At 39.4% G+C, this 26,179-nt stretch overlaps 2 protein-coding genes and 1 long non-coding RNA gene across 10 annotated transcripts in view; 2 read left to right on the top strand and 1 right to left on the bottom strand.

Annotated features, from left to right (window-relative positions):
• ushbp1 (Usher syndrome 1C binding protein 1) overlaps positions 1-7,671 on the top strand; it is a 17,041-nt gene extending 9,370 nt beyond the window's left edge. For all 6 annotated transcript variants that reach the window (XM_089124901.1, XM_089124899.1, XM_039667389.2 and 3 more), the window contains exons 11-14: positions 1,107-1,265; positions 2,814-2,911; positions 3,004-3,126; positions 5,801-7,671. In XM_089124901.1, the coding sequence (XP_088981027.1) occupies positions 1,107-1,265; positions 2,814-2,911; positions 3,004-3,126; positions 5,801-5,966 (546 nt within the window). In that variant the 3' untranslated portion in view covers positions 5,967-7,671. The remainder of the gene's footprint in view (positions 1-1,106; positions 1,266-2,813; positions 2,912-3,003; positions 3,127-5,800) is intronic.
• Positions 1,874-23,597, bottom strand: LOC120476403 (uncharacterized). Its single transcript, XR_005622152.2, has 3 exons — positions 23,184-23,597; positions 2,798-2,903; positions 1,874-1,961 (listed from the first exon to the last, which is right to left on the bottom strand). It is a non-coding gene; the product is annotated as an uncharacterized LOC120476403 (long non-coding RNA).
• nr2f6b (nuclear receptor subfamily 2, group F, member 6b) lies at positions 16,442-26,179 on the top strand. Of its 3 annotated transcripts, none has more exons than XM_039667393.2 (6): positions 16,442-16,698; positions 17,621-17,781; positions 17,861-18,211; positions 20,711-20,805; positions 20,973-21,548; positions 24,473-26,179. In XM_039667393.2, the coding sequence occupies exons 3-6, from the start codon at positions 17,943-17,945 to the stop codon at positions 24,745-24,747; spliced, it is 1,215 nt and encodes a 404-aa protein (XP_039523327.1). In that variant the 5' UTR covers positions 16,442-16,698; positions 17,621-17,781; positions 17,861-17,942; the 3' UTR covers positions 24,748-26,179. The 3 variants fall into 3 exon arrangements, with proteins under 3 accessions (XP_039523327.1, XP_039523325.1, XP_088981028.1); XM_089124902.1 differs by lacking the exon at positions 16,442-16,698 and adding an exon at positions 16,718-16,858; XM_039667391.2 differs by lacking the exon at positions 17,621-17,781.

The raw sequence follows: 26,179 nt of genomic DNA, 5'->3' as shown, positions 1-26,179 counted from the left end.
CCATAATTCTGCTTAATGCGGAATGTACGGCATTAAAGGACAACTCCGGAGATTTTTTTTCATGATTGCCGAATGTAAATAGTTTTATCTCTAAAACCAGTTTAGCCTATAACACTAGTATAATGCTAGTATATAGGGCATAGAGTAATGACAAAAAAAAAATCGCTTGCTATTACCACTAACAAGGCTCAAAATAGCCCCACACCAACACGACAGCATAACAAGGGTCCCTACATTCAAACCGAAGCATTGAGAACTTTGTCAGTGTCCATGCAGTTTAATAAGAAGATATTTTATACACACAGTCAACTTCGCGGATACAGGAAGAAGCCATCTTTGAAAAATAGTCTCTACCAGTCGATCTACGAGCGCCGATCCTTGTGCGATGAACTGAGCAGAATCTCATAGGGTCCGTTGTTTCCAGAAGAAACACAAACACAAACCGTTTTCTTCTCTTCAATATGTACACGTAGCCTACTGTTCGCGCTCACCTTATCACCTTATTCACATCTCACCAGCGCACTTGGATCGGCGTTCGTAGATCGACTGGTAGAGACTATTTTTCCAAGATGGCTTCTTCCTGTATTCGCGAAATTTACTGTGTGTATAAAATATCTGCTTATTAAACTGTTTGGACACTGACAAAGTTCTCAATGCTTCGGTTTGAATGTAGGGACCCTTGTTATGCTGTCGTGTTAGTGTGGGGCTATTTTGAGCCTTTTTAGTGGTAATAACAAGCGATTTTTATTTGTCATTACTCTATGCCCTATATACTAGCATTATACTAGCGTTATAGGCTAAACTGTTTTTAGAGATAAAACTATTTACATTCGGCAATCATGAAAACAAATCTCAGATAACGGTTGACTAGGTAACAATGTGTAATTAGACTAAAGGTTCATTTTGCGCCAGAGTTGTCCTTTACGCCTTTGTTATTGTAAGAGGTTAGCGACCCCTGGTGGCGAAACAATCTTGCATATTGTATCTTTAATACTTTATATATATATATATATATATATATGTCATGAGTGTGATGCAATGCAGTTTTATCATTATTTACTTCACAGTTGAAATGTACAGTTTCTCGTAACTTTAATCTTACTCAGGAGGAGATGTCAGAGATGCGTGGGAATCTTCGGCTTCTGGAAAAAGAGAGACGGTGTTTGGACCTGGCGCTGATGGTCCAGAGTGCCCAAGATTCTGCTGGCGCTCTGATCCTGGACAGTCTGCGGGATGAGTTGGAGGAGAGGAGAGCCACCCAGCAGGTGCTTTGACATCATATGAGAAAAAATAGGAATGACCTTAAAGCTTATTTTTCTTCATAAGCCTGCACAATGTGATATCTTCACCTCTGACTGTTTAGGACAGTGGTGTTCAATCCTGTTCCTGGATGGCCACTTTCCTGCAGAGTTTAGATTCAAGTTTCTAGCGATCCTGAAGGCCTCGATTAGCATGTCCAGGTGTGTTTAATTAGGGCTAGGGCTAAATTCTGCTGTGCAGGACACCACTGGTTTATGTTTGCATGGTCTCAAAATGCAATTTAATCTGGGTTATATGTTCAGTTTAAGTTTAAAGTGCCCCTATTATGCTTTTTCGAATATGACCTTTTATGCAGTTTGTAATATAGCTGTTTGCAAATGTAAGAGTTTTAAAGATCAAAGTGCAAGACAAAAAAACTTATTGTCTCCTAAAAGAAAGAATCGATTCTGAACCGTTGAAACGAGTCATCGGTAATTCCAGTCTCACGTCCTGTTACATACGTACATAACAATTTAACAAACTCTAATTATGCCAGCCAATGGTCTTCATTGACTGCCAGTGAAAAATGTCTACCTTGATCTGCCCTTAAACACCTTAAACACCCTTAAACAGTTTGGTTTGTGATGTCGACATGTTGAGAAACCGCTGTTTTTACCACTGCGAATCCACTTTGCATGCACTTCAACAGGATGAGGACCCAACTGGAATTTATACATAAAAAGCAAGGCCAATATCACTGTATAGCCTCCAGAGCTGAAATGTAGATATGGTAATAGGTGTAATAATAACCTGCAGTGTATATTATAAGAGATAATAATATACATTGACCTTGAATGCATATAAACCTATTGAAGGTGATTTCCAAAGCAAAATTAGGAACCTTTAACATAGCTTAATAGGGTCACTTTAATACTTCAGACCCTGAAATATTGACGTTACAATTGTTCTTGCAATTTCTGTAGTCAATTTGTCAATAGAAGGTAAGTCCAGCTGATCTAAGGCCCTGTTTACACCTGGTATTAAGATGTGTTTTGGTTGATCGGGTCCCAGGTAGACGAGAGAGACTCATGCCCGTTTACACCTGGTGTTTTAATCTCTTTTGTCCACTTTCAACCACTTCTGTCCTGATTTCTTCAAAGGGAGGTCTATGGGCGGGTAAATGTGTGTTTTTTTTCTTTCGATCTAATGAACAAAATAAGCTCAAGCAATTTAAATTTGAACGGGCCTGAAGATGATGGAAATCAGAGAATGTAAATGGACCAGCAGCTTTCGTTTCTGCTCTGACAGTCTCAAGACCAATGCCGAACACAGTGAGTGTGTGTTAGAAATCAGGAATGGTGAGAGAACATTGTGCTTCGGATGTTTTTCGTCTTCAAACCAGACTTGGGTCTACAGCCAACAAAGTTTAAATTCAGCATGGCTAGTGCGCTTCCCGTAATGTTTAGCGTCATCCACTTGTGATCCGATCTACCAAAATGCATCTTAATACCAGGTGTATACCAGGTCTTAATACCAAAAGCACTGAAAAGTGACATACTTGGTCTCGATTGTAGAGAATTGCTGACAACCTGGCAAATATAGAAGTTGAAGGGGAAATTCCTGGTCCTCGCAATCGCTCTATCCTAAGAGAACTGCAAGCAGCTCTGCAAAGGTGAGAAAAAACATCAAAACACATACAAACCCATACAGTTCATGAAAAAAGACACATTACTTAACCTGTGGATGCTCTACCTCCTGTTGCAGGGAGCAATCACTGAAGAAGAGAGTGGCAGCTTTACGTGAGTCGCTGGACTCAGCGGTCACAGACAGCACCACTCAGAGGAGGGTCAACAGAGAAGAGAATGCACGTCTCTCCCGCTACTACAAGTAACCCAAAACCACATGAACTTTACATCACAACACTATCATTAGTATAATAACTATCTGAACAATTGTGTGTGTAGTCATATGATCACCCAGTTTATAACAAGAAGGTCTAATATACCTAGAGCAGGGGTCTCAGACCCTGTTACTAGAGAGCTACTGTACCATCCTGCAGATTTCAGCTCCAACCCCAGTCAAACACACCTGAACCAGATAATTAGGTGTGTTGGAGCAGGGTTGGAACTGAAGTCTGCAGGAAGGTAGCCCTTTCAGGAGCTGACCTGGAAAAAGTTATCCGTTAAAACTCTCTGACAGTCCCAAGCCCTTTGCTAACAACTATCCTGTCATATATAATATATAACTGAGGCAAGCTGGTAAGAGATGTGCAGGTAAATCTCACTTACATGGCATCAAGAGCAAGAGGCACACAAGCAACTGATGCTAGTCAGAGGCGGACAGAGTACACAGCTTTATTACTTGAGTAAAAGTACAGATACCCCTAAATAAATTTTACTCAAGTACAAGTAAAAGTACTACAGTCAGATGTCTATTTAAGTAAAAGTACTGAAGTACTTGAGTATCAAGAGTACAAGAGTACATTTTTCTAAATATTGCATTACTACTGCCACAGTGCTTACATTTATGGACAGAAATGTCCCACATGGAGTTATGAAAAAATGTTGATGTTAATTCCTTGGAGAACGTAAAAGGAATTGAAAGTAAAATCAAGTCATTTTCATCTTTTTACCATATTGCTTTAACATTTAATACATTTTCAGAAAATTCAGTAAATTGAAATAGTCTGGCGAAGTGGGGCCATGGGTCGGCACATTCCCGGGATGGACCTGCTGTGTCCTCATCCATTGTTTCGTTTCTTATCTAAATCTGACTATGGAGTTGACTTTGGCGGAAAGCTGAAGTTAATTGCTGATAGGCTGGCCCAATCAGTGGCGCCTGCACAATCCAATCATGTTTGAGAGGGAAACAACAACATTCAGGGTTTCCGAGATTTTTTATTTTTTCCATTTTTTTCAAAAAGTTTTTTCCAATTTTTTTTAGAAGTAGTAACCGGTACTCACAGTTATGGATAGAAATGTAGTGGAGTAAAGAGTACAATATTTCCCTCTCAAATGTACTTGAGTAAAGTCATAAGTACTCTCCAAAAAGGATATTCGAGAAAAGTACAGATCCCTCAAAACTGTACTTAAAGCTACAATACGTAAGATTTTATGCCGCTAGAGGGCGCTACATTCAAAACAACAACAACAACGGCTTTGCTTGATGACGCCGTGAAGAACGCGGAATGATGGGAACTGTTGTTTTCAACTCCACCGTGGATAAATCATAGACAGTATAAATCAGTCAGACGGGAATCGAAAATTAGTTGTCATGGATGAGGTAAAGTTCGATTTCTATAACTGTTGCGTTTAATGACATGCTTGTTTTTCATTAAACTGATATAACTGCAAGAAAAGTAAGGTTTAAAAGTAAATTAGTTATCACAGATGTTAGGGGAGAGCCGGGACGGTTGAAACACTTTTCAGATAAACGTCGTTTTCTAAGATACAGCCAACAGTTCACATTCCGAGAAGTATTTGCGGTGAATATGACCTTACGATTTTTCACATCATATGCATAGACAACAAGACATTCTAACAACAATAATAATTGTTTTTTGCATGGTTTACTGACATGAAATTTGAATACAGAACACGGTGTTACTCACCTGTCAAGTAAAACACATGCAAGATCGGCGTCTCTTTCTAGTTAGAGTTTTTCACGAAGTTCTCTCCATTTAGGAAATTCCACACCGACGTTGAGCTGGTTTTAATTATCTTGTCCCAAATTCTTCATGGGTCGTTTGGTTGACCCGTTCGTTGACGTTTGCGTTTATGAGACTCGTCTTTGTAGACAGAACCAGGTGCAATCGCTAAAGAATAATTGTGCTCCATTCCATAACAAATGCGTGAAACAAGCTGACGTTTGTTGCTTGATAGACGCTAACGCACAACTACAACTTCCGCTTTTGTCCAGGACTACACGCAGTACGAGCGGAAACCGAGGTAACACGGAGATGACACGGTTTACTGGCGACTCCCAGCTCACACGCCCCGTTTCCTTGGTTAAAAACTACATTTTCTCGCGATTTAAACATTGTTTGAAACATTTGGAATATTGTCAGTTATCATCTTAACTAAATATATAACACTGACCTTGTGATTTTGGGATATTTTAATGCAAAAATCTTATTCCACCTTTAAGTACTGTACTCAAGTAAATGTACTCTGTTACTGTCCAGCTCTGATGCTTGTGACTGTCAGTGTCCGTGTTAGTGCATGCAATGCCCATGCTAGTTGATGTAGATTTGAATCTCGTTTGGAATGGTGTAAAAACTACAAGTTTCATTGGTGCCGTGACCCAGATGGGAGTGAAGTTTATGGGGATGAGTGTCAGTGTAAAGGCTGTGATAGTAAACCCTCACTCTCCTGGTCACAAGAGACTCACTAGCATTCTTGTTAGCGCCCACGACTCACTTGAGTTGATGCTGGTTTGAATCCCACTCAGACTAGTGCGATCAGTTTTCTGTTTCAAGTTAGCATTGACATTATCAGTGTACAGCTAAATGTCAACCAAATATGGGAATGCTAGGATCAATCACAAACATCTTTTTCAACAGTAAAATCTCAAGCACTTACAGAAGTTCTCGGAAAAAGCACCAGGAGCAGCTGTGGCGTCTGGAGAAGCAAATGGCAGTAATGAACGAACGTCACGCTGCCAAGGAGGCTGAGCTAAGTGCCACACTGGAAGCTATGAAGTCGACGAGAGAGGAGACCATACTCTAAAAGACGCTACAGCACAGTTCTCATTTCATTGACAAATATTTCCGAAGGCCAATGCCTGGTGAGGTTGGGTAATGATTGACTTAGAAATACTCAGCATATAATCCACTGAACTCCTAAAAACTAAATTGCCACTAAATTGTTGCCAAGGATGTGCCATTTAGCTCTTAAAAGGTTAATCTTTTACTGAGATATTATGTATTATTTGGTAGTAAAAAGTAAAGCCTTGCGTATTTTATTGGTTCATGATGAGTATGTGCATTTTGTAAAATGTTTGCAACAACTTTTTATCACCTAATTAGAACCACCCAGGCTCCAAACTAACATTTGAGCAGTCAGTCTGGTGCCAATAAGTTCTACTGATGGCGTCACTGGCACCAGCACCTTATTTGGTGACGCTGGGGGAATTTGTAACCATAAAGGTAATTAAATCATATTACTATTGATTTAGATTAATAAGGGCAGTTAATTAACAACATCAACATGCAAAAATCTAATTTTATTGGGAATTGTTTTAGTATTCTTCTCTAATTGAATGTATCGTTGTTGTACTTTAGTATCATACCGACAGCATCAGGGATTATAAAAGGAGCGCTCTTTAATTGCTTTCTGTGTGATTCAGTTACAATTTGAGGAAAAGTTTTTGTTTTTCATGAGACTTTGCGACTTTTCCTTCTTTTTTTACATCCGAAATCACCCCTATACCCTTAAATAGTGCATCAATTGAGGGGACAGCCATTTGTAGTAGTGTCCAAAACCATAGTGGATGTTATTGAGTACACTCATTCTATCCCACATTGCACCGCGATAACAAATGTACAGCCGATGTACGCTCTACGGCTGTCTGAAATTAGCTTACTTGTTTTCATTCATTCTTTCAAGTAAACAGTATTAGACTAACGTAAGGAATAGGGATTGAGGGTTTAGGGGGCGATTTCAGATTCAGCAACTGGAAATGGCTAACAAGTCAATAAGTGCTCCCTTTCCCCCATCTACTGGTTATTACGTTAAAAATAACATTAAAAATGATGATTATTTAGAGCTATGAAGTGGTGAAAAAAGTGTAAAACTCTTGAAAGTCATGAAAAATGGCTTGAATTTCACTCTTAAAAGGTTGTACGAAGCCTGAGATGAGAAATGTAAAAACATTAGATTATTTCTGGCACAATACCATGGTTACAGTTAGCGTCGTTGTGGATTGATAAGCGCACAATGTTTCTCTTGGATTGCATATGTCTCAGCACTGTTTGATCTGTGGTTTATAACAGAGAATTGTTTGCCAGATTTGATTGCTTCTCACTAAATTTTGCAGCCATGTTATTAATACTACGGCAAATTCACAAAAATGTCACAAAAATGCGACCATTTTGTTGCAGTCTGGAGTCCTGCCACCAAAACTACTAACTAGTGTCGTCTGTCACATACGCAAAGTACTGAAAATCAATGTTTAAATAAATGTAAATATTTACTTGCATTTTTATAACACTATGCGTCCCATCAGGTAATCAAAGGTCATTTGGATAGGCTTGATATACGTAACTCAGCTCATGTGAGTGTACATTTTAAATACACATTTATAATGTATTATTCATTCATATTCATTGTGTGTTATAAGTATTATTCATTTCTTTATGTGTACGACTGTGTCTGTAAAAAATTGCAAGTGCATTTTATTTATCATTTACATTAAAGTTTTTGACACTTTAAATACTATGGTGAACTGGTAGTTTTCTGTATAAAAGCAGACAACAACACCAACAATAGGTGTATACACATTAGAAAAATACTATCTCAGCTTTTTTCATCTAAGTCACAATTGCGCTGACCGAGATCGTTATGCAATCGCTTTAACTCTGACACCCTCTCGTGTGAGACCTTTCCCTCTTTACGAAACAAAGCAGCTGCATAATCATTTTCATTTAAAAGCATTTCTCTTTGTGAGTCTCAGAAAAACAGATCACAGAAAATGGGTCAGTGTATGTCAGAAGTGGAGTGAGTTTCCCAGCGAGCATCACTCTTCCTGTGAAGATTCGGCCTCACCATCGCTCTCACAGTAGAAACGAGGGGGAAGGGAGGGACACACAATAGAGAGAGAGGTCAGAGGAGCCTGACTCGCACAATTGTCTTCGCTTTTCACTGATCCACGTCTTTCAGTCCTGCCCGGGCCAGCTGACTGCAGCTGTGGCAAAGGTTGAGTGTCACACCCCCAGGGTTAAAGGATTTGCTCTCTGTTGTAGGAGCTGGTGAATAAAGGGGGTCATGGGGTCACGTTAAACACAGACTCTGCCCTGAACACGCCTGCTGGGGAAGATGTGAGTTTTAGGGATCGTTTGGATAAAGATAATGATTATGTCTCTGATAGCTCTGTGCTGAATAAACCGCTCACTTCAGCTCTGAAGGGATGTGGAAAAACGTCATACTGAATGATGAAACAAGAACGTTCTTGTTTCATCACAGCCATAAAGTAATTTGTGGGTGATGATGATAAAATCTGTGGAAAAAACCCTCTTGACTTGCACTAAAGGAAGGACCCGAGGTGTGCACAGACCAGAATCTCACTGAGACTTTGATCTAGAACCAGGTGTAGTTGAGACCAGACCCTCCGGGGGACAGACCCACACCAAAACTAGACCTCCCCAGATCCAGCCCCCAAGTATCATTTTTGTCCTAACATTCACTTAAAGGACATTCACTTAAAGGACAAGTTCTGTATTTTACACCCAAAGTCATGTTTTAAGATTGTTTCTGATGAACTAGAACGGTTAAAGGGTTAGTTCACCCAAAACTGAAAATTAAGTCATTAATTTAATTTAAATAACTCACCCCCATGCTGTTCCAACCCCGTAAGACCTTCGTTCATCTTCGGAACACAAATAAAGATATTTTTGATTGAATCTGAGAGCTGGATCACTCTTCCATTGGCTTCCTAAGGGACTGGCTCTTGACGGCCCATAAAGTCATTAAAGAAAAGGTTTAAATATTCCATGTGCCTACAGCGGCTCATTTATAAGTTTATCAAGCGACGAGACTACTTTTTGTGCGAAAAAAACATAAATAACGGCTTTATTTGACTATTCCATTACTTCCTTATTGGCGCATGCGCGAGAACTGAGACGAGGACGTTCTCCTTCGACTTGTTACCGGCTGCTCACCACTTAGGAGTTTTACCGCCCCCTATCGTATAAGATGATGTGCTGATATAGCTGGAAGTGCAAAACTTTCTGTTTACAAGCAGAGGAAGATGCGCGCTGTACATACGCTTTTCAATTAGCGTATTTTCCGCACTACAAGGTGCACTTAAAAGCCTTTAATCTTCTCAAAAAACGACAGTGTGCCTTATAATCCGGAGCGCCTTATATATGGATCATCATTTTATACGGTAGGTGGCGGTAAAACTCCTAAGCGGTGAGCAGCCGGTAACAAGAAGTGGTCGAATGAGAACGTCCTCGTCTCAGTTCTCGCGCATGCGCCCATAAGGAAGTAATGGAATAGTGGAATAAAGCCGTTATTTATGTTTTTTTCGCACAAAAAGTAGTCTCATCGCTTGATAAACTTATAATTGAGCCGCTGTAGGCACATGGAACATTTAAACATTTTCTTTAATGACTTTATGGGCCGTCAAGAGCCAGTCCCTTAGGAAGCCAATGGAAGAGTGATCCAGCTCTCAGATTCAATCAAAAATATCTTTATTTGTGTTCCGAATATGAACGAAGGTCTTACGGGGTTGGAACAGCATGGGGGTGAGTAATTAATGACTTAATTTTCATTTTTGGGTGAACTAACCCTTTAAGCTTGATATTTGGACATGCTGCTGGCCCGAGTGGTCAGGGGTGTTCACTGACAAAGTTTTTATCGTAGTTTTTGTCCCAAGTCAAGTCAATGGAGTTGGACAAAAACTACAAAACCTGTTGGAAAGCATCTCAGTGAAATCTCACATATCAGTGAATACCCCTGACTACTCTGAGTTTCACATCTTTGGTGAGTTTCACGTCTTTTCAGGGCTTCCTTGTCCTTTAAAGCCCAGAACACACCAATCCGACGCCGACGAACTAGCGCTGATGAATGCCGACTGTGTTGTCGCCTCTCGTCCGCTCTCGTCTGGGTAAAAAGCTGCACTTGAACACACCGAGGGAACTGCAGCCGACTGTCAGCCATAATGTGTGTTTTGGACCTGCGTGTAAATAAGACAACTGTCTATTTCTGCAGATATATTAGTCTATATTCATTATTCAAAAAGGAAAACCGACGCTGCCGGCTGCAGATACACATACCGTAAACAAAGCAGCACGTGCTTACCGTTTTGAATATCAATCCTGCTAAACACTTTCTTTATTCCACTGCGCTCTTGTTAATATTGAAATATTCACCAAGAAACACTCAGGTGAGATGACGCAACATAAGAACAGCCTTCTATCTTTACCGTTTTGACCTCTTTGCTTGCTGTTTTGCTTTTATTCTCGTGCACTGACGCTTTCACTAAGCTGAACAGCCAAGAGTTCTCTCTTTCCCCAAAGGCCCGACGCCGATTCAACATTTTCAAATCGGGTGAAACAAAGCCCTATTTTCATCCGACGGCACAGAACCATGTGGAACACACCGAGGAAACTTAGTCGGCCGACGCACAAAAACTGCCCGACGGCCGACCGTCGGCTTGGTGTGTTCCTGGCTTAAGATTTAACGGACTGTTTCAGTTTCAAATACTTGTCCCAAAGTATACATTGCTTGCATCCCATTCTGTCTTTGAGCACAAACACAAAAAGTTGTCTGTTGGATTTCTGATTTTTCCGAATATAGAGTTTTCTAACTGAACTCTTTTTTAAAATACGGGAAACACACATTACAATGGTTCGCTGAAGACATTCTTCTAAGTACAAGTAACTTTGCAACTATGTCAACTAATTCTCAGAGTATTAGTAGGTGTTTGTAGGATAAGTTGACTTGTGCTTGCAAAGTTATTTATAGTGAGTAAAATGTCTGTTAGGGTGCATCAAAATAAACGGTAACACTTTACAATATGGGTGCACTAATAAGCATTAATTCATGCTTAACTAATGCACAGATAATATTGAATTAATGTGTAACTAATGATTATCTAAGCTATTCATTGTTGATTACCACATTAGGAACTAATTAAGAGTCTGTAAGGTTAATGTATTAGTTCATACATGAATTGTTATTAATTAAATATGTAATTGTGGATTGATTCCATAATAACTCATTTTTAACTAATAGTGTGAATTAATATGTTAATTACCAGAATGAGCCAAAGCCTTGTATTTCAACTTCCAGATAATATGACAGGTACACTAATAAGCATTAATACATGATTAATTACTTCATTATTAGTGCAAATTCATGTGCAAATTACTACAATTACTAAATGACTAGTTAATAATGATGTGCCCCAACAAGTAAAGTCATAACCTTTGCAGATCATCAGCTAACGATTAATTAAAGCAGACAACTGTAAGTTGAAGTGCATAGCTTTGACTAATTGTGGTAAATAACACATTAATTTACACTATTAGTTAATAAAATATGTTATTAACGAATTAATACACAATGACACATTGAATTAATAGCAATTCATGTTTTAATCTATTAATCATATAGACTCTTTATTAGTTGCTGATGCAGTAATCATTAATTAAAGGTTTAGTTCTTCATTATACAACCTGTGCATTAATCAAGCATGAATTAATGCATATTAGTGCACCAGTATTGTAAAGTGTTACCAAATTATCTGTTAACAGATATTAATCAGGCAGTCTTTTAATGAGAATTAATTGACATGTAGTTGCAAAGTCACTTATAGTAGAATGTCTAAGTGGACCATCGAAATGAAGTGTTACCCATATTTTAAAATAAGCCTAAAAATGTAGCACACTGTTTATTATTTAGTTATTCATAACTTATTCACATTCATACAGACGTCATACAAAGCAGGAACTTCAAATACGAAAATCTATCATGAAGAGCATGTCACACAATCCAGCAGCATCTGTGTCGTGCAAAGTGTTTTGAGAGCTTAGGGATGTTCCGATCCCTGGGAAAAAACCCACAAAAACAAGAGCCGTCAATCACAGCACGGGGGATGGGTTATTAGGACCCCGCGCCCGCTTCGAAAGCACACACGCACACACAGCAGGCTTTGACCCACAGGGTTAAGGTCACCTCATTTACCCCAAACATCATGTCACATTTAAATACGCTTCCCCCTGAACAGCATGGGATTGTGGCTGGCCGATGCTCTTTTTCTCACAGACGTCAATGCTCTCTTTTTCCTCTTACACTGTTTTCCTCTTATTTCCTTTGGCCCTCCCTTTCTTCACTCTTAACCTCTCACACTCAGCACTTAGCAGTAAAGCATGCTGCTATTCAGATAAATAAAAGAAAGGTTTGACCCTGATCAAATGAGTGATTTTTAAAGTTCTTTTTCTCTTTCTTTTATGTCAGATGACCTACAGACTATTAAAGTGTATATAAATTAATAAAAACATCTACTCACTCCTTCCCAACTGAACTAATGGAACTGAAATGGAAATATTTAGCAAAATGTCCACAATGATCTTTTTAGTAGATACAAAAGTGAATAGGGAGCAGTGACTTTTAAACATTAATGGCTTGTATGGCTTCAAAAGACTATAGCGTGCACATGGACACGTTGACTACTTTTATAGTGTTTTTTTTTATTATTATCTTGGCAGTGTTTGGGTGAACTAACCCTTCAAATAACATACTGTGTCATTGCTAGATTGGATGCGTTGGAGTCTGAATGCACAGCCCTAACTGACCCAAAACCACAGCACCACACAAACACTGACCTCACATAAAACCCTAACTCTCTTTTCTAGTAAGAGACGGATTAAGAGAGTAAGAATCTTAGAGGTGAAAGCAGGCAGCATGGGCCTAAAGCGAGCAGGTTTGTAATCCCTTTACCCAATAAGATGTCTTCATTGAGCGTATTAGAGCCCAGTGAATAACCCCAGCTGACCCCTTTTTCTTTCCCTCCTTCTTGCACTTGTTCTCTCAGCTGCAAATATGATAGTTCTGCATTTTTACTGCAAGTTATTTACTTTTGCTAATCATTAAAGTTAATGTTTAATCTTGCAACAGTGATAAATGTATCAAATAAATATATAAAAATACAGCAGCTGAGAGAGATCAACTGAAGAAAACGCATGCAAATAGAACCTCCCCCCAGCAAATTAAGAAAACATCTTTATCAGTTTCACAACATGTGCTGCAAATACTAAATACAGAATTGCACTGCAAACACTCACAATGCAACCAAATACAGAAATGCGCAGAAAAAAGCACAAAGCTTGACATGCTCCAACTGGAAAAACCCCACATGCGAATAGAAAAAAAACACCAGCAAATTAAAACATCAGTTTGACAACACATGTGCTGCAAATACTCACAATGCAACCAAAAACAGAAACTCACAATGCAACCAAATACAGAAACTCACAACGCAACTAAATATGGAAACTCACAACCCAACCAAATACAGAAACTCTCAACGCAACCAGAAACAGAAACTGACAACGCAACCAAATACAGAAACTCACAACTCAACCAAATACAGAAACTCACAATGCAACCAAATACAGAAACTCACAATGCAGCCAGAAACAGAAACTCACAACGCAACCAAATACAGAAACTCACAACGCAACCAAAAACAAAAATTCACAACGCAACCAGGAACTCACAACACAACCGAATACAGAAACTTACAACGCAACCAAATACAGAAACTCACAATGCAACCAAAAACAGAAACTTACAACGCAACCAAAAACAGAAACTCACAACGCAACCAGAAACAGAAACTCACAATGCAACCAAATACAGAAACTCAAAACGCAACCAAATACAGAAACTCTCAACGAAACCAGAAACAGAAGCTCACAACGCAACCAAATACAGAAACTCACAACGCAACCAAATACAGAAACTCAAAACGCAACCAAATACAGAAACTCACAACGAAACCAGAAACAGAAACTCACAACGCAACCAGAAACAGAAACTCACAACGCAACCAGAAACTTACAACGCAACCAAATACAGAAACTCAAAACGCAACCAAATACAGAAACTCACAACCCAACCAAAAACAGAAACTCACAACGCAACCAGAAACTCAAAACGCAACCAAATACAGAAACTCACAACCCAACCAAAAACAGAAACTCACAACGCAACCAGAAACTCTAAACACAACCAAATACAGAAACTCACAACGCAACCAGAAACAGAAACTCACAACGCAACCAGAAACTCACAACGCAACCAAAAACAGAAACTTACAACGCAACCAGAAACAGAAACTCACAACACAACCAGAAACTTACAACGCAAACAAATACAGAAACGTGCTACAAATACTCAACAACACAACCTTTTTTCTGTATGCTGATGCAATGTGAGTATTAGCAGAGAATTTTGTCAAACTAATGCTGGTTTCTTAGTTTACTATTTTTTTTCTATTTGCATGTCTTTTCTTCAGTCGCAGTGTGTTGAGCTGTCTCTCTCTCCACTAGTTTAGAAAAGTTAACTACACAAAAGCTGCAGAAACGTAGAGAATAAAGTTAAATATTTCATTTTAAATGAATACAATTCAATAAAATTGTATTCTATTTTTACTAATTTTATTTTTAATTTGATTTATTTATCGATTCTATAGGAACATAATCAAGTATCATTTTAATTATTCCACCTTTGTTTAGAGGAACACTTGAATAAATATTTAGTTGGTGCAACAGATCTTTAAAAACCTTGTAATCAATACTGAGGTCAACTTATTTGAATAACAATTGCTCAAGTGTGACTTTCCCACCGAATGAGGGCAGCTCTCTCTGTTTTTCTCAGGGTGGAGGATGTTGATTGTTGGCCCTGCCGTGCTCCGCTGTGGCCCTAGCAGATGTTCCTGTACGGCCTGCTGCGGCGTGCTGGTCAGTGTCTGACGCTCAGTCTCTCTGTTAAGGTCAAAGGTCCCACAACATCAGGAGACAGACCTCTCCTATGGGTAAGAGAGCCCATGACGCTAATAGATGCCGAGTTCAGTGTGTGTTTGAGTGTTGCGTGTTGCTCGGGCAAAAGGTTTTGCCCCTATGAAATGGTTAAAATCCACTTACCACATTCCTCAACACCTGAACCAAGAGCTCAGACTGTCTGGGCTTTTAATGTTGTAAGGCCATAGCAAGAATAAGACCTTTGTAAACGCCGATACTAAAATACAGATGATAAAAGGAAAAAATTAACGGCAGAATAAAATTTAAAGATTGAAGTTATTCATTTGAAAGGGCTGAGATTATGACTGGATGTTCAAATGTGTGCTCATACATGTACTATAGGCAAATTATCTATGATAATTTGAGATATATATTGCCTTTTGTATGTTGGAAAGAGAGACTCCAGGAGAGGCTGTATTCCATTCAGATCAAAGACCAACAATTCAACCCCAGAAACACAGAGGGAAAACAAACACAGCAAAGCAAGCAAACAAATGGCTCAAAAGGTGCCATTTGAAATGTGTAGGATGCAAATTTTTAAATGATTAAAAAGAATAAACATGACTTGGAAAATGTCAAACTAGGACCAATAAAATTTGTATTAGAATATACTGTATCATAAATAAGTCATTTAAGAGTGTCAAAGATAAATAAAATAAAAATAAAAAAAACTTAAAAGTTAAAAAATATTTAGCCTAAATGATTAATAATAATAAAAATAAATGTTTGTGACATTTCACAAACATGTTTGCTGGTTTTAGGAGAGTTTGACATCAGGTCAGGCTTGGAAACCAGACCAACCATGACCAAACCAGCATCAGTTTTCTCAGCAGGGCAAAAGCCAAAACAATCAGATGAGAAGACAAAAAGATTTCCGTGAGCTTCCTCCTCCAAGAGTGATCTAAAAAAGCTCTAAATCAGATTAACAAATCAGCTCTAAGCTCTTCACTGCACAAATACACTACGTTTACAGCTGCTCCGCAAAGTACCCTCCCAGAATATATCTATATAAAATAAAGACTTATTTAATAATATTAGGTTATGATTGATGAAATAAGATGAAATACAAGGCCTGAATGTTTTTTTTTTTTGTTTTTTTTTTTTGACACTGTCCAAGCCAAAGTTTGGTAAGTAACTTTCTGTAGCTTTAACATAAAATATTTGTCTATAGTCTGTCATGTAGTTTGATTTGAATCACTCTAACACACCTTATCATTACCTTCTGATGTTGAGATCTTCACTTAGGAAGTCTTCACCATCCTAAGATGCATGCTGAGTGTACCTATGGTCGTCCCTTGAGGGGTTAACCGTGTGTGTGTGGTAACACATTCCTGGTTGTTTGTGTAGAGTGGCTACAGCCCACTCACTGCTCTTTGACTCTATTACCCTTATAAGGCAGGCGGCACCATGGCAACCAGAGGGCTTGAATAGCAGTGTCAAATCCCTGAACACACAGACACACGCTCGCTCAACCGCCACTACTCAGAGAGAGAGAGAGAGAGACAGAGAACAGTGCAAGGTTTGTTGGCCAGTCACCACAGACGCTCGGGTCAGCTGTCTCTCCTGACTGTTGGATCTCATGATTTACTGATGAATGGAGAAAAGCAGGGGATGGGAAGTGGTAGACGGCTAAAAGAGCTTCGGATCAGTTCCTGGAAATGCTGAGGCCCCGTAGACCATACGGCCGGACGAACCGGCACTGACGAAACAAGGTACGGAAGGACTGTGTCGTATTTGGACTTTCCTCTGCATGGTCAAAATGTGCTTCCTTCTCTACAGTGAGAAGCAAGTTGAAAGGGCATTCTGGATTGTGTTGTTTAACAACGAGAAAGACCAAGGAACTTTCTTGAACTTTGATCCTTGAGGAGAAGGGTGGGGGCTGAGTTCTGTTTATCATTACCCAGGTTGCTGTCTGCATGTTTGGCATTGTGGTTTAGAGCTGTTTACAAATCAACTCTTCATTAACAGTTTAAAGGAGGCAGTTTCTTTTGGATTGTATGAAGTTTAGATAACCTCAGATGATCTTTTTATTGCTCAGATGTTGCTCTTTCATAGTCCGAGGGGACTGGAGTTATCAGTTATCAACTCTCAGATGTTTCTCTTAACCCTTAGGGAAAGTAAAAGTAGACACAAATTAGACCACAGTTAAAGCATACAACTATAAAATGGATGTTGATATCTCAGTTAACATGGTTTCTGAAGAATTTTAGGGGAAATGTTTGAGTTCAAAGACTTTGGTACCTTCAGAGAACACTGTTGGGGAACTCTTCTGAAACTTGTGTGAGATTAGTGAAAACTATCAAGATACTATCAAGTGATTTTTCTTCTGTAGGTGATTAAAACCAATGAATACAAATAACACTGGCAGGTTGAGCCGAACCTTGTTGACCTGTAATACCCGTAACCTTTCTAAACACAACGGCGTGTTTCTCTGCACAGAAGGAACTGGTTTAACTCGTTGGTTAGAAGGGGGTTTGACGACTAGGCTTTCCTAGTGAAATATCACAGTGGCTGCGAGCTGAGAAGGAGTTTCATTTTATCCACGTCTCCGAGCTGTGCAGCATGTGGATGAGCTTGTCTTTTCCCCCGAAGTCTGGGTGCGTTTATGTGTAATTTATCATTTCCTGTGAAAAGGGCGAGGTAAGCTGTTCAACTCTGGACTGCTCATTGAATCAAAGGGATCTTGAGATCTTCAGAGGTTTTGTGGTTAGAGGACATGAAGAAAAGCAACAGGGTTCAGTGCTTCCCTCTCAGGATTTTGATATGACATTTGGCGGCAATAACATGTCAGCCTGGTAAGCCTTGGAGGTCTTTCAAAGTGCTGTTAAACGTGTTTTTCCTCCAAGTCTGACTTGTTCGGCTTACTGTCTGCAGCTTAAAGGGATTCGCTCCGGGGCGGCTCTGAATTCTCGACGCGGGAAGGTTTCTCAAGCAGCTCCTGTTGGTGTACACAGAGATGGCCATGGTGAGCGGGGGATGGGCCAACCCCAACGGCAGCGCTAATGGACTCGCTGAGAAAGGTTACCTGCGGGGGGAGGAGGAGGGGAGCTCGCCCCGGGCAGGGACCAGCGACGTGGAAGGCGGTGAGGAGGACAAGGCCTGCGTGGTGGACTGCGGTGTGTGTGGAGACAAATCAAGTGGCAAGCACTATGGCGTTTTCACCTGCGAAGGGTGCAAGAGTTTCTTTAAAAGGAGCATCAGACGGAACCTCAACTACACTTGCAGGTGAGAAACACAGATGCATTATCTATCTATGCATTGCTGTCCTCCATTGTTAAGCAAACAGGTTCACGTTTTCCCTCATAAATGAAACCCCCCTTAACTGATTTGTGACTGGTAAGACACAACAGCCAATCCCACGCTCAGTTTCCAGATGTAGCTCAGCAAAGGAATTTGGCTGAACTTTCTGTGAACTCTGTTAACCTCTTACTCACGTTAAAAATAAGAGTGTCTGTGAGTGAACATTAACAACTCATGAATCAGAGCCTGTAATAGAGGAGATGAATAAATAAAGTAATCATGTTACAATGTTAATCGAGTAATAATGTTTTAAATTTAGACCATTTTCAGCGAGTCAACAAATTATCAAATCATTTCTTACTTAAGCATAATCGTATTTCACCAGTCAGGTCACTTACGACTCAACGCCTGTGAAGAGACGACTCAACGCCTGCGATATGTTATGGCGCCGTTTGATTCATAAACAATATTTATATTTAATATTTATATTTAAACAATATGAATGTAAGCCAGAGGAGAACTGGCCCCCGACTGAGCCTGGGTTCTCCCAAGGTTTTTTCTCCATCCAATCTGATGGAGTTTGGTTTCTTGCCACTGTCGCCTTGCTTTTGGCTTGCTTTGAGCTTGCTCAGTTGGGGTTATTTAGTGTTTCGCAATGTTGTTGATCTGTGTTGTGCTACTTTCATGTTATCAGTGTGAAGCTGCTTTGATACAATCTGTATTGTGAAAAGCGCTATATAAATAAATGTGACTTGACTTGACTTGACTTACACCTTGTCCGAACCAGGTACAATGCAACAAACGACTAGCCATACAAAATCGCATACTAGTAGGTGAAATAATTCTCAGTACTAGTAGGCAAAAGCAAGCAACATGATTTATGAATGGCAGTGATAATGACAACATGGCGAATGTTGTATGTCCAGATTACATTCATAATATAGAACACATAAAGTACTTACTTATTCAAAAGAAGTACCTACTCAAGAGAGTGTGCGATTTCGGACACAGTCAAGCGATCCTTTATTGATGAGCATTAATACTGACAATGACAAAGAAACCGCAAGTCATTTTTAAAAGGTGCAACAAAGTTGAGCAAGAGTTCAAATGTATGAAAACAACAACAGCATGTCCACCAGTGAATTAATCACCAACAGTTCCTGATATCTGAGTTTTTGCAAACCAACTGCAAACTTACTTTTCTGTGATTGTGTTGTTCCGAGCAACGTGCTACATTTCCATTTCCACAAAAATACCTAGCCATTACAGCTGAATGTTGCACATATACATGGTTGTCGAAACACAGTTTGTGCAAGTTGTGTGTAATCGGTCTCTTACAGCAGATCTAACATTAGCCCTGCTGCCATGGGAACTTTTGGAAAGAATGAACAGAACTGTGTCCTTTGTGTTTGTACCAAGGTTATACGACTGATAATTTACCTGAGAATCACTCGAGAGCTCTTCACACGACAGCTCATGAAGGACAGAGGATAATTCCCCAAACAAGCAATACATTCAGGTTTATATTTTGGATTATAACCTGCAACTGAAATAGTTGTATTTATTGGCGTGTATTAGTTTCCATTAGAGTTAACAATGACAAAAGATGTATTTTTCATCAATATTAAGTACAGGCAAGTCATTCTTATTTTAGAAAAACTAAAAAAATTATTGCAAATTTAGTTGTACCAGTTTTAGGGATTGTGACAATTAATTGGAAGACACTTACACAATCCAAGATAATTTATTTATTTTTTCATTCATAAAGGTGATTGTGTCTTAAATTACAGTAAAGCTGATATGTACTTAAGACTGTTTTGTGTAGTTATGTCAAGTCTCAATATAACAATATTCCCAAGATATGTTTATTCTACACAAAATTTCCATGTCAGGAATTGATAACACTAGAATGAAAAAAGGACTACACAACACCGTTTTCAACTAAAAACGTTATTCATTTTGGCCTTTCATTTACACGACAATGACGTTTTGGGGGCCTGAAAACGCAAAGTTTTAAAATGGGGATTCAAAGTTTTTAAAAACGTTACCATTATCGTCTCTTGTGTAAACTATAAAAAAAAAAAAAACATTGTTAAATGCGTATGCGCATATTCAGTCTTTAGGATGGTGTTTCTTTAGAAAATGACATCGGCAAAAACGTTGTCGTCTGTACATGAAAATCACAGAGGGAAAACTTAAGTACTGATTTAGTACATTATTGTCCAGTAAACATACCCCAAGCAGACATTTAAATCATATTCAGGGAAAACATTATTTAAATTTGATTTAATTAAGAATTGATCTTGTTTTAATCATGCAACATGACAAAACAAATTCAATCTGTAAATGATGTTCACAAACTTCTATTTACAGTTTCTCTGTTTATTTGAACGCTCATTATCTTTGGAAAAGTGCTAAATCTTAATTACTCTTTGTTATCTCGTGTACTTTCTCGGCTCAAAACTATGTAAATTATCTTCACAGGTCAAACAGAGAGTGTCAGATTGATCAGCACCACCGTAATCAGTGTCAGTATTGCCGTCTGAAGAAGTGCTTCCGGGTCGGTATGAGGAAAGAAGGTCAGCAAACCAGTAACATGTGTAATGTAAACATTGTACATACATTCTTGTTTATTTTTACTAAATACCTGACAGTTGTCCTGAAAAAAAAAACTATTTCCAACATAAAATTATGTTACTTGCATTATTTGTTTATAATATGTTGGATTTTTTATTTTATTTTCCAGCGGTCCAGCGTGGTCGAATTCCTCCCTCACACGCAGGCATCAGCCCAGCCTCCATGGTTGGAGCAGGCGGTGATGTTGGAGGAGGTCCGGGCATGGGTGCTGATTTCTATAATGGTCAGCCAGTGTCTGAACTCATCTCTCAGCTGCTGAGAGCAGAGCCGTACCCCAACAGCCGCTACGGAGCCCAGTGCGGCCAGCAGCTCGCAGGAGCCAACAGCTCCATCATGGGCATTGACAATATATGTGAGCTGGCAGCCCGACTGCTCTTCAGTACCATAGAGTGGGCCCGGAATATTCCGTACTTTCCTGACCTGCCCGTGTCGGAGCAGGTGGCTCTTCTGAGGCTCAGCTGGAGTGAACTGTTCATCCTGAATGCAGCTCAATCGGCTCTGCCCCTGCACACGGCCCCCCTACTAGCAGCTGCTGGTTTTCACTCCTCCCCTATGCCCGCTGACCGTGTTGTGTCCTTCATGGACCAGGTGCGGGTCTTCCAGGACCAGGTGGACAAACTGGGTCGACTGCAGGTGGATTCTGCTGAATACAGCTGTCTGAAAGCCATCGCTCTTTTCTCACCAGGTGAGTGATGAATGTTAAAAATATATTCCAAAAGTACAGTCTTGTTAGCCTAGAAATCTAGACGCACCCTAGTGGCAGGAAATTATATTTTGTTGCGAATTATGTCTAGCAACTCTCCGTTGGCTTGCGAGCTGGAAAAAACAAACTCTAGTCAGGCCAATCACATTGTATATATGTAATGTGTAATGATATCATTGTGTATAAGCCCAATGCGGGCTTAACATAATGATGGCAGAGTTGCAACGGTTCCCTGCAACTTGAAGATGACTGCTGCTGCTGCTGCTACTGGCGAACAGTCTTTCGAATCGGCTTTAGCCACAACTCTTAAGCTTTTCTTTGAGAAAAGAACAAAGAACAGCACTGAAGTCATTCTTAAAGCTGCAGTCTGTAGCTTTTTTTGGGTTAAAAATTATACAAAATACATATTTGAGAAAATACATAACCAGCCAGTGTTCAAAACTATCAGCTTGCCTTAGCTCGATTCAAAGTGGTAAGCTTGTAATAATGCTTTTAATTCCAGTGGTACTGGTGGACAGTGGTACGCGGGAGATTCAAGCATGTCTTTGCATCATCTTTGCGTCACATCTGTACACATAAAGAAGAGTCTCGGCTAGTAGGCTATATTGAGTCATTACGTCACATCTGTACACATTAAGAAGAGTCTCGGCTAGTAGGCTATATTGAGTCATTACGTCACATCTGTACACATAAAGAAGAGTCTCGGCTAATAGACTATATTGAGTCATTACGTCACATCTGTACACATTAAGAAGAGTCTCGGCTAGTAGGCTATATTGAGTCATTACGTCACATCTGTACACATTAAGAAGAGTCTCGGCTAGTAGGCTATATTGAGTCATTACGTCACATCTGTACACATAAAGAAGAGTCTCGGCTAGTCGGTTATATTGAGTCATTATGTCACATCTGTACACATAAAGAAGAGTCTCGGCTAGTCGGCTATATTGAGTCAATACGTCACATCTGTACACATAAAGAAGAGTCTCGGCTAGTCGGCTATATTGAGTCATTACGTCACATCTGTACACATAAAGAAGAGTCTCAGCTAGTCGGCTATATTGAGTCAATACGTCACATCTGTACACATAAAGAAGAGTCTCGGCTAGTAGGCTATATTGAGACAATATGTCACATCTGTACACATAAAGAAGCAGTCTCAGCTAGAAGGCTATATTGAGTCATTACATCATATCTATACACATGAAGAAGAGTCTCGGCTAATAGGCTATATTGTGTGAGGATGTTGGAGGTGGAGATGGCCTTTTCTCACAGCACTTGATATAATTAAACTTATCAATTTGATGGCGGATCCAGAAAAGTTCAAACGGCAATCACCAGTAACAACAGCTGTAAAATGCAAAAGACTTCGTTCGGACTTCGGAGTGGCTACAGAAAAAAAGACTGAAACGGATCCATGCGGAAACAAGGATACATATCGGAAGGACATTACATGTTGTAACGCAGTGCTTGCTTACATTGTTAACATTTACAATTTGAGAACAAAGTATAATTTGCACGGTTTTGCGTGATATGATAACTTATAAGCGATTCTTAGATTTAATCAGCGCGATTTACTGCAATGTCAGAACCAGAACAAAAGTGGATGTTTCTTACTAGTTCAGATGACATTTTCCGGTGACAATTCTTGTGTTGGTCATGCTTCCAAACAGAAAAATCTGTGATTCTGAATGACAGTATCCACATCGGCGCTGTGACTGACAGCCTCATAGTCTCCTCAAACATTTTGTTCTTCCGCGCTGTGCCGCGTCGAGGGTGTTGATGACCTATTCAGTAAACACATAGCAACATACTAATACCCCTAAGAAGACATTAGGAAAGGCTTAACAAAATGCTAAAACATCTCAGAACATGTTTGTAAAGGTATAGCAAAAAGTTATAACCTCTCAAAACACGTGAATGCAGAGCATCATTACTAAACCCCTCAGTACAAGATGTTAAAAAACATTCAAAACATGTTAGTAAGTGCATAACTACATGTTAAATCACTTAGAACATGTTTTTAAAACATGCAAAATAATGCTTAAACCTCTCACGATAACACATAGTAACATATAATTTACTGCATATAGTAAATGCATATCTACATGCTAAAATCATTCAGAACATAAAGGCATAGCTACTTGCTAAACCCTCTCAGAAAACTTTAGTAAAGGAATAAGAACATGCTAAAACCTCTCAGAACATGTTAGTAAAGGCATAGTAACATGCTAAAAGCCCTCAAAACACTGCAACATGCTAAAACCTCCCAGAACATGTTAGTAAATGCAAAGCAACATGCTAAAAGCCAGAACATGTTAGTAAAGGCATAGCAACATGCTAAAAGCCCTTAGTAAAGGCATAGCAACATGCTAAAACCTCAGAACATGTTAGTAAAGGCATAACAACACGCTAAAAGCCCTCATAACACTTAAGTAAAGGAATAGCAACATGCTAAAAGCCATCAAAACACTGTAGTAAAGGCATAGCAAACATACTGAAAGCCCTCAGAACACTTTAGACTAGTAAAGGCATAGCAACATGCTAAAAGCCCGCAAAACACTGTAGTAAAAGCATAGTGACATATTAAAACCTCCGAACATGTTATATTAGTAAAGCCACAGCTCAGGACATCTTAGTAAAGGCATAGGCAAGATAACCGTTCATAACACTTACAGTGACTCTAGAGAATGACTGTAGCTACAGGCATTACAACAAGCCATGTCATTCTTCACAAACTGATTTCTAAAAAGTTAAGAGGCCAAGTCAGGCCAAGTGTTGTTATTTTTTAAGCTTATCTATCTTTGTAAAAGAGAAAATAACAATGCCAAATATCCATTGCACTCACTGTTTAGTGTTTACTGTTATTTCACTTACAGTGTTGTAAACTCTGTGTTCCTCTTCAGATGCATGTGGGCTGTCAGATCCGGCTCACATCGAGAGCCTGCAGGAGAAAGCACAGGTGGCCTTGACAGAGTACGAGCGCATACAGTATCCGGGTCAGCCCCAACGTTTTGGCCGACTCCTGCTGCGCCTGCCTGCCCTGAGAGCTGTTCCCGCCAACCTCATCTCTCAACTCTTCTTCATGCGGCTGGTAGGCAAGACGCCAATCGAGACGCTTATCCGGGACATGCAGCTCTCTGGAAGCTCCATCAGCTGGCCGTACGCACCTGGACAGTAGATGAACAATCAGAGAACTTGTTCCCATGTCCCATCTCAGGCTGCTCCCATGATTCCACAGTAACTGTGTGGATAGATGTTGTGTTGTTGGTTTTGTTGATTTTGTATATAGTGTATGCCTAAAAGAGGATGGCAAATATGTTCCTATGCAGTTAAATTGAGCCATTCAGTACCAGGATACCTCATGTTTCACATCATGAGCATCAATCAGTTCAGTCAAAAACATTTGACAAGATGAATGATAAACAAAGGGCTGATTGTGAAGAAGTCCGCTGATATGTGACACAGATGCAGAGTTTTAAAAGAAAAGTTTATAATAGGCTACCTTCTTCTCTTTTGAGACCATAGTGAATTAGTATAGAAGTACATTAAGAATCTTTGTAACAGACTGAAATGTTGGGATATATATTTACTAGAAAAAATCAATGGCGAACAGTCAATGGCTATGTTTAGAATGGAATACTTGCATACTGCAAACTGGGAATGTGGCTGAAGCCGAATTCTATGTTCAGAAAGGAAATTATGCATTCTACAGAGCCCCCAAAAGGACATAGTGATGGAAAAAAAAATAATGAGATGGGAGGAAAATATATTTCAATGCTTTTTGTCTTCCCTTGCAATTGGGAAGTTGGTGAACAGTTGGTGAATTAAAATTGTAGGCCTATATAATTTGCGGGTATCAGAGAGCCGCTACCAGTTCGCACCTGCAGGGTATTGAAATTGCTTTTGAACGCGTGTTTGCTTTTTTACTTTAACTTTCAAAATTGTGATCAATTGTTTTCCATGTATAGGGAGCAGCAGTACTGAACAGTGAACAAACATTTTACAAGATGAGATATTTGTCAGTAATGACTCTCTTAAGCAAGAAAATCCATCCATGTCCCTTTAGGGGCTCCGTAGAATGCACTATTCATTTTCTGTGCCTTTCAGAATTTAGGCTTCGAGCACATTACTACCGCAAGCTGCACACAACTGTATACTGCTTAATATAAAATACTAAGTGAGACAGTATGAAATATGCAACCTTACGTGTTCTGAACAGTGCTATGCTAATTGTTATCACGGACATCATATTGCAGCATGTTTATCATCCAAATATGATACACTGCATTGTGGATTACAGTATTCTGTGCAGCGTGTTCTGCATGTATACACTGGCAAATGGCCACCCAGGTATTACATACTATGCACAATATATATACTAAGAAATATTATGAGTAGTATGGTAGTATGCTATTCCAAAACATAGACCATGTCTTGTCCTATTTAAACAGATCTAGTGAGTTTTTCATTGGGGTGGAAAAAAACGGTACAAAATTTTTGCATTTTAAAAATCAATGAGAAACAAACAAGCTCTTATGTAGGAAGACAGTTGCAATTTCAGCAGTGTATTGAAATAAAAGTCAAATAAACAAACTGCAAACAAGAGAAAA

The sequence above is a fragment of the Pimephales promelas genome, chromosome 21 (assembly GCF_988280905.1).
Source record: "Pimephales promelas chromosome 21, fPimPro1.hap1.1, whole genome shotgun sequence".
Taxonomy (NCBI): Eukaryota; Metazoa; Chordata; class Actinopteri; order Cypriniformes; family Leuciscidae; genus Pimephales; species Pimephales promelas.
Note: the sequence above shows the minus strand (reverse complement) of the source record. Positions and strands in the feature narration are given on the sequence as shown.

Bases quoted from the DNA above. Each gene is read 5' to 3' on its own strand.
- nr2f6b (XM_039667391.2), top strand. From the start codon at position 17,943: ATGGCCATGGTGAGCGGGGGATGGGCCAACCCCAACGGCAGCGCTAAT. The intron at 20,806-20,972 runs GTCAGCAAACCA...TTTATTTTCCAG, and splicing joins GGTCGGTATGAGGAAAGAAG to CGGTCCAGCGTGGTCGAATT. The intron at 21,549-24,472 runs GTGAGTGATGAA...GTTCCTCTTCAG, and splicing joins CATCGCTCTTTTCTCACCAG to ATGCATGTGGGCTGTCAGAT.